This window comes from Salvia miltiorrhiza, chromosome 7, assembly GCF_028751815.1.
Source record: "Salvia miltiorrhiza cultivar Shanhuang (shh) chromosome 7, IMPLAD_Smil_shh, whole genome shotgun sequence".
Taxonomy (NCBI): domain Eukaryota; kingdom Viridiplantae; phylum Streptophyta; class Magnoliopsida; order Lamiales; family Lamiaceae; genus Salvia; species Salvia miltiorrhiza.
Window position 1 is genome coordinate 12,976,163 of NC_080393.1, and position 13,302 is coordinate 12,989,464.

Sequence of the window (13,302 nt, forward strand, 5' to 3'; positions counted from 1 at the left end):
ACAATTAGTTTTGAGAAAGATTGTATAAGCGCTTCAACTCTCTCTCTCTCTCTCTCTCGATGTTTTTTCTTTTTTTCGTTTTAAGGGAGTGACGCTTTAACAATGAGAATCTTTGCTACTCTACCCTAAAACAAAATAGTTAGAAGCTCTGAGTACATAATAATTTTGTGTAGTGGGCTAATCTTTTTGGCGAAGGTAAGACTGATATGCCACACCATTTATGTCCTCTTCAGCATTATAATTTATAAAATTAATTTTTTTTTTCTTATACCTCATAGATTGTGACTGAAGTCATCAAATATGGAGTATAAATTACTTATTTATGATGCTTTAAAAATATAAAAAGAAAAATACTAACGTGAAGTAATATTTACAAGAAATGCTCATAAATGGTATGGGCATATACACGCTCTTTATTTTAATAATTGTCTAAAAAAGAATTCATTGCACTTCCACAAAATATTCATCATTTTCTGTATTTCCAGGTGCTCAAACATGTTGATTGTATGGTTCTGGTTTGATGAGATCTCCTGTGGCTGTGAGAAATAATTTGATGATATTGTTATATTAATATTTGAACATGCATATGTCAAGTGGCGATCGATCCACGATAGCATATTGACTGACTATTTGGATACTGCACGACAACTTACTTTTTTTTTTTCAATGCTTTATATCTCATGAGATAAAAGGTCTTTACTCAAACGCAGTGCACGACAACATATATAGTTTCTAGATAATAAATGTAAGCTGGAAAAGAAACGATATTGATATACGAAAACATTTTTATGTTTTTTTATAATTGCAACATTGATATACCAAAATATCCATGTTGTGCATGTGTCACCGAGTGTACTGCTAGAAATAACTAATAAGACACCAAATGGATACTCTATCGCACTTATCATTTTCCACTCCTTATTTCATTTTTAATTTATCTTACCTTTTTCCTCATTTTTATTATATTTTTAAGATTATTAATTAATGATATATATAAATTAGAATCATTATATACATAAGAATATTCCTATTTACTTTTACAACGAATCTATACCTATTATCAAAAAATTCGTATTTACAAAATTTAATTGGTCTATTATACCCTTTTTAGTTTTTAGTAATTTATATATGAATGATATATATATAGGGGTAGGCTAAAATAAAAACATAATACGTAAGAAATAATCACAACTTTTCAATATATATACCCTTTTTAGTTTTTATTTAGATGTTCATAATTTTTTAACACTTGTTCGAAATATTTTATGTTAAATATTTTCACAGTTCTGAATAACAATATTATTTAGGAATATAATACGTAAGAAATAATCACAACTTTTCAATAAACGTAACAAAATTTTCAGTGAACAGAATACAATTTTTACTCACATAATATGAATAATAAAAATATTTCACCAAATAAAGTATATTATATTCAATATATTATATAATTCAAAGGAAACATGAAAGAGAATCCTTAGCTATTGTGCTTTTTTGCAGAGAATGGTAAGCTGCGAAATGTGGAGTGAAATTAGGGGATGCTGTTTTCATTTTAATGAGGTTACCTAATTACCCTTCCGTAATTATCAAACCAAATTCTAAATATATTTAGTTTGTTTTTGAATTTAGATCCTAAATTTTAGTAACCATCTGATGTGGCTCTAAATCTAGGAGGTCTAGATCTATTCTTTATTCTTTATACTTAAGGGATTCTTCATGGATTAAATTTGACCAATATGCATATACAAAAATGTGCACCTTACTGGCTAGTCTTAATTACCAAATAGTAAAATTAATAATAAAACATTAAAAAGTTAATAAGTATGAAACAAAGGATCTCATCCGACCACACACAATCATATATATATATAGGGTGCGGTTATAGTGAGAACCACAATTATCGTGAGAACATAAGAACCAATAAAATTACTGCATCTGCTATACAAATTAATGCATCCGAAAAAAATAATTTTTTTGCTCCCTTCAGGATTCGAACCCAGCACCTGCATCCATCCACCAAGATGATGCATCCACCGTAGATCTTGATGATCGAATGGCTTAAAATGGTTCTCTGTTCTTATTTTATTAGTGGTTCTTATTTGAACCTCTCCCTATATATATATATATATATATATATAGGAATGGGATCATATAGATCCCAATGCTTATAATAGATCCCTAGATCCAAATCTTGACCACACATTTATGACATGTGGCGCATCAAGATGGTGACACGTGGCAAGGATTCCAAGGCAAAATCTGGAGGGGTAAAATTGGAATGTAATTTTCGGATTTAATAATTAAAAAAAATATATATTTTTTTAGATTTTCTCAAAATAGATATATTTTAGATGCATATAGTTTCACACAAAGATGCATAAAGTTTTCACATGAAATGCATAACTTTGAACAGAAAAATGCATTTAATTTTTCCAGTTTTGGTATTTTCACCACCCCACCCCATACCACCCCCCAATCCAGCCCACACCACCCCCCAACCCTCCCCATTACCACCCCCCAAAAATAGGCATGTTTCACATGCATATAAAATCAAACAAAAATGCATAAAGTTTTCACATAAAATGCATTAAACTATACAAAAAATGCATTTCATTTTAATAAATCTGGTAGTTTCGCCACCCCACCCCAGCCCCTGCCCCCTGCCTCCCCACCCCACCCACCCCCCCACCCCCACCCCCCCCCCCAAAAATTTTTTTTTTTTTTTTCAAAAACTGATTTTCTAATTGCTGGCCCACCCCCACCCCCCCCGACCCACCCCCCCAAAAATTTTTTTTTTTTTTCAAAAACTGATTTTCTAATTGCTGGCCCACCCCCACCCCCCACCGACCCACCCCCACCCCCACCCCACCCCCCCCAAAATTTTTTTTTATTTTTTTATTTTTTTAAAAACTGATTTTCAAAAAAAAGAAAAATTTTTTTTTGGGGGGTGGGGGGTGGGTGGGTGGGGGGGTCAGTGGTCAGAAAATCAGTTTTTGAGAAAATAAAAAAATTAAAAAAAAAAATTTTTTTTGGGGGGGGGGGTGGGGGGTGGGGGTGGGGGTAGGGGTGGGTCAGTGGTCAGAAAATCAGTTTTTAAAAAAATAAATTTTTTTTTTTTTTGGGGGGGGGTGGGTGGGGGGGTGGGGGGTAGGGGGTGGGTGGGGGTGGGGTTCTGGGGTGTGGGGGGTGGGGTTGGGGTGGGGTGAAATCTTATGCATATTTATATGAAACTTTATGCATTTTTATATGAAAGTTCATGCATTCTCGTATGAAACTTTATGCGTCTAAAATATACCTATTTTGAGAAAATATAATTTTTTTTTTTTTGAATTTCGAAAATTACATTCCAATTTTACCCCTCTCCAGATTTTGCCTTGAAATGCCTTGCCACGTGTCACCATCTTGATGCGCCACATGTCATAAATGTGTGGTCTAGATTTGGATCTACGGATCTATTATAAGCATAGGGATCCACCGGAACCCAACCCTATATATATATATATATATATATATATATTGACATGAAATGAATTCACAACTGCATAGGAACTAATTAAATTTAAAAGTCTAACTCGCTTGTTCAAGGAAGGGATAGAATATCATTAACCAACTAAGTATTGCCAAGAAATACCGATGTATGAAATGATATAAAAAGCCTCCGTGATGATGATCTTATTCCATGATGAGGTATAAACTTTACAAAAATATAAAGTTATACATATCCATTTCACTATCTCACTTTGCTCAACTTATCACCAAGGAACCTCCTACTTTTTCCCCCCATCATGCATGCACCACTCCCCACCTATAAATCTCTTCCCATCCTCTCAAACAATTTCAGATCTTCTCTCCATGGCTCCCAAACACCACCTCCTCCTTCTCCTCCTCATCCTCTCAACCTACACCTCTTTCCAAACAAACCCCAATAACCAAACCTATTTCTTCCATCTCATCAACAACTACGCCTCGGGGAACTCTCTCTCCAACTGGGATTACACCAATGGGAAGACCTACTGCTACTACGCCGGCGTCACCTGCGACGACGAGCAAAACATAGTCGGAATCGACATCTCCGGCTGGTCACTGTCCGGGACATTTCCCCCCCAAGTATGCTCTTATCTTCCAAAGCTCCGCCTTCTCCGCCTCGGCCATAACAACTTCCATGGCGAGCTCCCTCTCATCGCCAACTGCTCCTTCTTGGAAGAGCTCAACGCCAGCTCGCTGTATCTCACAGGACATCTGCCCGACTTCACGCCGTTGAGCTCGTTGAGGGTGCTTGATCTCTCCTACAACCTCTTCTCAGGCGATTTCCCTCTCTCACTCACCAACCTCACCAATCTTGAGGTGCTCAACTTCAACGAGAACCCTCTCTTCAACTTGTGGGAGCTGCCGGAGACCATAGCTAAGCTGATAAAGCTCAAGTCCTTGATTCTGTCCACGTGCATGCTGCGTGGGAAGATCCCGACCTCAGTTTGGAACATCACTCCCCTCATTGATCTCGAGTTGAGCGGGAACTATCTAGCCGGCCGCCTTCCAAAAGAAGTCGGCCTGCTCCAGAATCTGCAGCACCTCGAGCTCTACTACAACGAGCTGGAAGGGGAGATTCCGGTGGAGATTGGGAATCTCACGCAGCTCGTCGATTTAGACATGTCCGTTAACAAGCTGAGCGGCAGGATTCCGGCTTCCGTTTGTCGCCTTCCAAAACTAAGAGTGTTCCAGCTCTACAACAACAGTCTTGTAGGAGAAATCCCATCTGATATTGCGAATTCGACGAGCTTAAACACGCTGTCTCTGTACGAGAATCTCCTCAGCGGAGAAGTCCCGAGAGATCTCGGGAGATCATCGGCCATGGTTGCGTTGGACTTGGCGGAGAATGAGCTCTCCGGGAGGCTGCCGGAGGGGCTGTGCAGTGGGGGAAAATTGAACTACCTCCTGGTGCTGCAGAACAAATTCACGGGAGAAATCCCCAAGAGTTATGCAGAATGCAAGTCCATTGTAAGATTTCGAGTTAGTAATAACAATCTAGGAGGCGAGATACCACAAGGGGTATTCTCACTGCCTCTTGCATGGATCATTGATTTGGGATATAATAATTTCGTGGGTTCCATATCACCAAGTATTGGAAATGCTAAAAATTTGTCGCAGCTCTTCTTGCAAGGGAATAGGATTTCAGGTTCCATCCCCGCAGAGATCTCTCTCGCAACAAGCCTTGTCAAGATCGATCTCAGCAACAATCTTCTCTCCGACGCCATTCCTTCTCAGATTGGGAGCTTGAGACGCCTCAACATTTTGATGCTACACGGCAACAAGCTCAATTCTTCCATACCGGAATCCCTATCTTCCTTGAAGTCTCTCAACGCTCTTGATCTCTCACAGAATTGCCTCACTGGTGAAATCCCAGAAAGCATGAGCAAATTATTGCCTGCTTCCTTGAACTTTTCCAACAACCATCTCTCCGGTGTGATACCAATCCCATTCACAAAGGGAGGTATGTTGGAGAGCTTTGTTGGCAATCCAAACCTCTGTCTACCTGCAGAAATCCATTCATCATCACCCCAGAATTTCTCCATATGCTCCCAAAGATTAATCCATAGCAAGAAAAACACAAAATGTGTTTGGTTAACAGCTATTTTGTTTATGTTAGCAATCGCGCTTCTTGGGATGGTCCTAGTTTTAAAGAGATGGTATGGGAAAGAGAGAAAGGTTGTGGAAACTGAGGATCACACATTGTCATCATCATGCTTCTCATACGACATGAAAAGCTTCCACCGTTTGAGCTTCGATCAACGAGAGATCACGGACGCCATGGTGGAGAAGAACATCGTGGGATACGGGGGCTCAGGCACGGTGTACAAGATCGAGCTGAGCAGTGGAGAAGTTGTGGCGGCGAAGAAGCTGTGGAGCCGGAAAGCTTCGGAGGAGCAGGTGGTTATGGAGAAGGAGCTTGTAACAGAAGTGGAGACTCTGGGAAGCATAAGGCACAAGAACATCATGAAGCTGTATAGCTACTTGTCGAGCCTCGACTGCAGCTTGCTGGTGTATGAATACATGCCCAATGGGAATCTGTGGGATGCCATACACAGAGGGAAAGTGGTGTTGGATTGGCCTATTCGACACCAGATCGCGGTCGGGGTCGCCCAGGGATTGGCCTACCTACACCACCATCTCATGCCTCCCATCATTCATAGAGACATCAAGTCCACTAATATACTCTTGGATGTCAATTATGAAGCCAAACTTGCTGATTTCGGAATTGCAAAGATCCTTCAAGCAAGAGGCTCTAAGGATTCTACCACGACTGTTATTGCAGGAACTTATGGTTACTTAGCACCAGGTACGTATACGTATCTTAATTAATTATATATCCCTCAAATACTATATATAATTTGGATGCATGGTGCAATAGAATACGCGTATTCTTCAAGGGCGACTACCAAGTGTGATGTGTACAGCTTCGGAGTGGTGCTACTTGAGCTGGTGACGGGGAAAAAGCCGGTGGAGGCGGTGTTTGGTGAGGGCAAAAACATTGTGTCTTGGGCGAGTGGGAAGGCGGAGGGGGGTAGAGATGTGGTGGATAAGCGAGTGTCGGGGTTGTACGAGGATGACATGCTCAAAGTCCTCACCATCGCCCTGCGTTGCACGTGCGGAGCTCCGGCGCTGCGCCCCACCATGAACGAAGTCGCGCAGCACCTCATTGAGGCAGACCCTTGCAAATTCAACTGCTGCAAGTTTTCCAAAGATGTTCAAGGAATATTGCCAGACCCTACTAAACCTAAAGACCTCATATTTTAAATTTGCCTTTTCTTTAATTTGTTATTTTTGTTTTGGATCACTACAAAAAATATATATGTCACTATTCTCTCTTTACAGTCACCCCCACATATGCACCCATTTTCCCCTATCTTGTTTGCATATTCATGAGAATTTAGGCCACGTATATTTGTTGCTTTATTTCTGGCAAGGTCTGTGACATCCATGCATATTCTTGTATTGACCCAAAAAAGGAAATAATTATCCTCTCTATATTTATACTTCAATTATTGGAGATGAGATTTAGTGTCCCACTGTGTCCCATGCTTATATCTATTATTTTAAAAATATTTTTTATAATTTTTTTATTATAATACTATAAATTATATTTAATTTTTATTTCAAAAAATTAAATTTTTTAAAAAGTATATACCGTGATTTTGAATTTATCAACCTATTATTAGCTAATAAAAGTGAAATTAAATGATAAAAAATAATTATATACCCTAGATTGATGGAATAAATCCTAGTTAATAATCACAAAATTAAACTAAAGTATATAAGGTTGAGAGTGAAGAAAAAAAAAATAAGAAAACACATAAAATTGAAAGTGGGACACAAAATCTCATTCCCAATTATTGACGTCTTCTGATTCGGTTTCGGTGGGGGTCAATTTAATAGAAAAAGAAAAGAAGGGGTGGTGGGAATTTGTTGATTCGTTTGTCTGTGGCTAGAACCTAGGGTTTTCTATTCTCCACTTGTACAATTTAGAAGTGTTTGATTTGACTGATAAGACATGCATGAGTGATAAATTAATTTAACTTGATCGCGATGGATAACTTGATTTGTATAATTAGGACGTATTCTTTTTAATTGTAAATTTATCATGAGAAAAAAGTGATAAATAAAATTTTACCCTTTTTAAATTATTTTTTTCTTTTTCCTCATTTCCTACTTGACCCTTACTCATTCCTCATTTGCACTATATAAGAGGGATAATATTATCACATTATTTTTGGAGGGATAATATTATTCCTTCCTTCTTCTCCCATGATAAATTTACAACCAAAGATAATGCATCCTTAGATGATTATTTATCACTCGTCATCCTCCAATATTATGAATTTTATATCTAGCTATCTCATCCACCAAACCAAAGATCACTTTGTGTATGATGTCGCAGGTTCTCTGAGTATATTTATAACTACTTGATCAACTGAGTGTTTATAAATAAGAGATGCAAGAATACAAGAAAATATCAGATAATTATCGGAAATCTGAAGACATGTGTTACTAGTGAGAATAAATAATTAAGGGGTATTGCATGGCCTATAAATACTCAAAGTTTTTCTATTTTCTTTACATCCTAATTTTAAAATTAGCTTATAATTAAATACTTGAACTTTGTATTCTTTTTTATTTTGCACCCGATGAACTTTTACCCTCAAATCATTGCCGACATGACAGCCGAATTGAGAGAAAAGTTTGAAGTGCATAATGAAGCAGATGATTTTATTGTCAATGTGAGATCTAGAACATGTAATTGTATGATTTGAGATGTCAATCCGGTTGTCATGTCGGCAATGATTTAAGGGTAAAAATTCATCGGGTGCAAAATCAGAAAGAATACAAAGTTCAGGCATTTATAGACACATTTTAAAGTTGGGGCGCAAAACCAAAAAATAGAAAAAATTCGAGTATTTACAGGCCAATACCCCAATAACTAAATGCGATGAGAGATGAGAATAAACATGAAATTTCATATATTATAATTTATATTTATTCGAATTGATAGTGTGAAATGAGAATAACGAAAAAGTCAATAAAATTTACGAATATGTAACATATAAATAGTCATTCTCACATGGGTTCGAATCTTGGAGGGGATGAAAATTTCACCACATTAAATGTTATACGTCTATACGTCTATTCGTGTGTTACATTGATTTATTTATAAATTTATATTGATTTTGTCCGTTATTTTTATTTTTCACAAAAAATGTTCCCTCCGTCCCAACGAAAGCGGTGCACTTCTTTTTGGCACGGGATTTAAGGAAAGTAAGATTGTAGTGTCAAAATGTGTAAAGGTGTGTGGGGCCACATTGTTTGTAGTGTAAAATTATTACCAAAAAAAGAAATGCACCACTTTCGTTGGAACGGCTCAAAAAGGAATACGCACAGCTTTCGTTGGGACGGATGAAGTAACATTCTCACTGTATTCCAACCCTACGACTATTCATGCGTTAATTGATTTATTTGTAAATTTATATTGAGTTATTTAGTATTATTATACTCCCTCCGCCCCGATTCAATAAGTCACAAGTTTTGGACACGAATATTAAGAAACAGATAGTTTATAATTAATAAAATAGGAGATAGAAAGTAACTTTTGTTGAGGATATATGTGTCCAAAAAGTAGGAAAGAGAAATGAAGAAAAGATAATTATGTGTGAAGTTACAATGACATTTGGTGTAAATTATGGGTTATATGAGAGTATTTGTTATGTGTTGATTTTTCATTTTTGAAAATGACCTATTGAATTGAGATGTTCGAATAAGAAAACGTGACCTATTGAATTGGAGCGGAGGGAGTAGCATTTTCGTAAGTTGGGGCCTATCTGGTTTAGTTTGTTTTGATCTAGAATCATCGGTTGGTTGGTATATAAGTTTACTTGCTTGTAATGTGGATTATCATCGATCCGACCGAAAATAAAATGAAAAAAAAAAAAAAACAGCTTTCAAGATTCAGCTATGAGCTTGTAATTAATTAATTATTTCCTCATTAGCTTTTGTCAAGTTTCTTTAACTATGGATTTTGACTTTTTGAGTAGTGAGTAATGAGTTGAGCACTTATATTCATAGGGAAGTAATTGTTTTAAAATTTACCCATGATTTATCTTTTAATTGACCCAGAGGAAAATTTTGAATATTCACCATAAAGGTGGCTAGAAAAATTATTTAAAATGTGTTTAATAAAAATGAGTATGCAAAATGGTTATTTTTTCGTATGTGCTAGATTATAAATTGTTTAAAAGCTTACAAAGAGGGTGTTTGGCTCTTTAAAATGTACTAGATTATAAATTGTTTAAAAGCTTATAGTTATGTAAAAAGTTATGTGTTTACTTTGATGAAAAATGAGAGAAAAAACATGTTTCACCCATTTTTCATCATTTTCACATATTTATTATGATGAAAAAAAAATCCGGACAACGTGAAATATTTTTTCTCAAGTATAGCTCTTTTTCAATGATCATTTTCTCCAATGTTTGATAATATTATCTTAGGATAAAGGTGTGAAAATTAATATTTTCAAACATTTTTTCATCTTTTCATCTCTAGTAAACATATGATTAAAAAAAAAAGAGAAAAATATAATATTTTCTCATCTCCATCATTTTCCAATGAAAATTTTACAACCAAAGTAAACGCATAAAAATAAGCTCCAATAACTTATAAGTTCCTAAGAAATTATCTTACTTATTATTCTATAATAATCTTATTATTCCAAAAAAAATCTTAGTAAGATTTGTTAATATATTAAATTCCATTTTTCTTCAATTTATTCTGTTTAAGTAGAACGTTTTTTCTTTAACTCAAAATTATATCTGTCTAAACATATAAGTTTAATTAATAATCAAATACTTTGACAATATATAAATTTTTAAACATTACATCATATAAGCTCTAAAATAAGCTTAGCCAAACATCCTCTTGTAAAACGCAAAAACTTGGGTGAGGTCAACCTCACCGCATGAGACGGGTTTACCCGACCTGAATTCGCACCCGGCCCGACCCATAGTAACAAAATATAAAAGCCTTTTCTAATTATTTTTCATTTCCTCCCAGTTTTTTTTGCCCGCATTTCTCTCCGCCGCTTCAATTCTCTCTCTCGTCTCTTTCAATTCTTCTCTCCGCCGCTTCAATTCTTCGCCCAAGTCCACCGCTTCAAGTTCGTCTTCGATTTCTCCGTTCACCGGTGTGGTTCCGTTCTTCGTTTCCGATCAAGGTACGTCTTCTTCATTTTTTCTTCTTTTTTTCCTCTTCTCACGGTGCTTGATTTTCGATTCTCTTCTTCTAGGTTCTCCGGCGTGAATTCCGGCGTGTTTTACGTGATTCCTTAGTTTATAATTTTTCTTCGTTTTTCTTCAGCAGCGGCGGCGGAAATTCTGTAGTGAAGGAGTTAGGGCACGCCCTTGTTTTTGTTGCGCGGAGAGGAAAGACAGAGACAAAAATGGAGTTTGGATAGGGGCGGAGGAATAAAAGGGTACCTCCAAGTTTTTGCCTTGGAGAATTAACTTCACAGAAGAGAGAGGGCCATCCCCACGACATTTTGATCCCAAACGATCTCTAACCGCCATTTCTGACAAGGAGCATTTCGTGGGAGCCCAGAAAACTGGATTTTTGTGAAGGAAATGAAAGCGGGTGAGAATTATAGGAGCAGCTAAACGATGAAGAAGAAGACGAAGTGGAGCAGGAAACATGGTGCTGATGAGTGAAGCTCTTCTGTATAGTTGGAGCTGCCAGTAGCGTAGCCATCTTTTTTCTTAATACTTTGGGATTTGAGTTTCTTTGAATTTCACTCTTGATGATTGTTCTTGATTCTTGAAGATGAACATGAATGTTGTACAAACAGCCGTTTAGAGAGCCTTTAGTTATTTAGTTATTTATTCGAGTAAATATTATCTTAATATAAAGTAACTATTGATACGATGAAAGATAAGGTTTTAAAAATATTACATTTTTTCACATTAATGTTTATTTTTATTAATGAGAACATTTACTTCTAATAATTTGCTTAAGTAATTATTTTTGTAAACAAAAGTAATTATTAATGTGACAAAAAGTAATGTTATTATCACTCATAAAACTTTTATTTTTAACAATTTGGTCAAGTAATTATTGTTATAATAAAAAATAATTATTATTACAATGAAAAATAATGTTTCTAAATTATTACATTTGTTCACTACAACTGTTACTTTTATTCTTGAGAATTTATACTTTTTGTTATTTGATCAAATAATTTTTATTGTAAGAAAAAATATTTATTGATATGTATAAAAGTAATGTTATTTTTACTCGTTAGAACTTATAATTTTGTATATTAATTTAGTCTAGTATTCATTGTCGTAATAAAAAGTAACTATTGATGTGATGAAAAGTATGTTTCAAAAATGTTACATTTCTTCATATCAATAATTATTTTTCATTATAATAATACTCCATCTGTCCCACGAATCTTGACACGTTTGGTTTCGACACGAAAATTAAGGAGTTGTGGATTAGTGTTTTAACCTTAACTATTTGGCCAAATAATTATTATTGTAACAAAAAAATAATTACTGTTACAATGAAATATAATGTTTCTAAATTATTACATTTGTTTACGATAATTCTTACTTTTATTCAAGTAATCATTGTCGTAAGAAAAAGTAACTATTGAGATGATGTATTGTAATATTTCTAAATTATTACATTTGTTCACGATAATTGGTACTTTTATTTATAAGAATTTGTACTTTTAGTTATTTGTTCAAATAAGTATTTTTGTAAGTAAAAGTAGTTATTGATGTAAGGAAAAGTAATGTTATTTTCACTCGTTAATACTTTTATTCTTTATTCATTATTAAAGGTTTAGCATTCATTATTTAGGGTTTAGTATTTAAGGTTTAGGGTTTAGTATTCAGTGTTTAGGTTTTAAAAATATTGAATGATGGGTAATACTTAATTATATTCACATAAGTATACATTAATTTAAGTATGAATGTATATCTTAGGATAAATAAAAGTGAGTATTTCCATTAGGGAGTAAATATTTCCATTTGGGTTTATTATTGAATGGCTAGGGTTTAGTATTCAGTGTGTAGGGTTTAGTATTCCCTATTTAGGGTTTAGTGTTTCGTGTTTAGGTTTAAAAAATATTGAATGATGGTTAATACTCCCTCCGTCCCACAGAAAGTGGTGCGTATTCCTTTTTGGGCTGTCCCACCGAAAGTAGTGCACTTCCTTTTTTGGCAAAAATTAGACACCCCTTATTTTTCCTTAATCAGTCCCTTATTACATTCTCTCTCCTACTTCATCACTTTATTACCTTCTCTCTTCTACTTTATCACATTCTCTCTCCTACTTTATCACTTTATTACCTTCTCTCTCCTACACACTTAAAACACTAATCTACAACTCCTTAAATCATGTGCCCAAAAGAAATGCACCACTTTGCGCGGGACGGAGGGAGTACTTATATTCACATAAGTATACATTTATGCATGGAAATGTATATCTTAAATAAAATAAAAGTAAATATTGTCATTTGGGTTTATTATTGAATGGTTAGGGTTTAGTATTCAATGTTTAGGGTTTAGTATTCTCTATTTAGGGTTTAGTATTCCCTATTTAGGGTTTAGTATTCAATGTTTAAGGTTTACAAAATATTAAATGATAGGTAATACTTATATTCACATAAGTATTTATTTATGCACAATAATGTATATATTAGGATAAATAAAAGTGAATATTTCCATTAGGGTTTAATATTCAAGGGTTAGGGTTTAG

At 35.1% G+C, this 13,302-nt stretch overlaps 1 protein-coding gene and 1 long non-coding RNA gene across 2 annotated transcripts; both read left to right on the plus strand.

Moving 5' to 3' along the window:
• Window positions 1-3,845: 3,845 nt before the first annotated feature.
• Window positions 3,846-7,037, plus strand: LOC130992730 (receptor protein-tyrosine kinase CEPR1-like). Its single transcript, XM_057917465.1, has 2 exons — window positions 3,846-6,334; window positions 6,407-7,037. Exons 1-2 carry the CDS (start codon window positions 3,853-3,855, stop codon window positions 6,790-6,792), a joined length of 2,868 nt encoding a protein of 955 aa, XP_057773448.1. The 5' UTR covers window positions 3,846-3,852; the 3' UTR covers window positions 6,793-7,037.
• Window positions 7,038-10,526: 3,489 nt separating this feature from the next.
• LOC130992731 (uncharacterized) lies at window positions 10,527-11,413 on the plus strand. Its single transcript, XR_009091371.1, has 2 exons — window positions 10,527-10,756; window positions 10,900-11,413. It is a non-coding gene; the product is annotated as an uncharacterized LOC130992731 (long non-coding RNA).
• The last annotated feature ends 1,889 nt before the right edge of the window (window positions 11,414-13,302 follow it).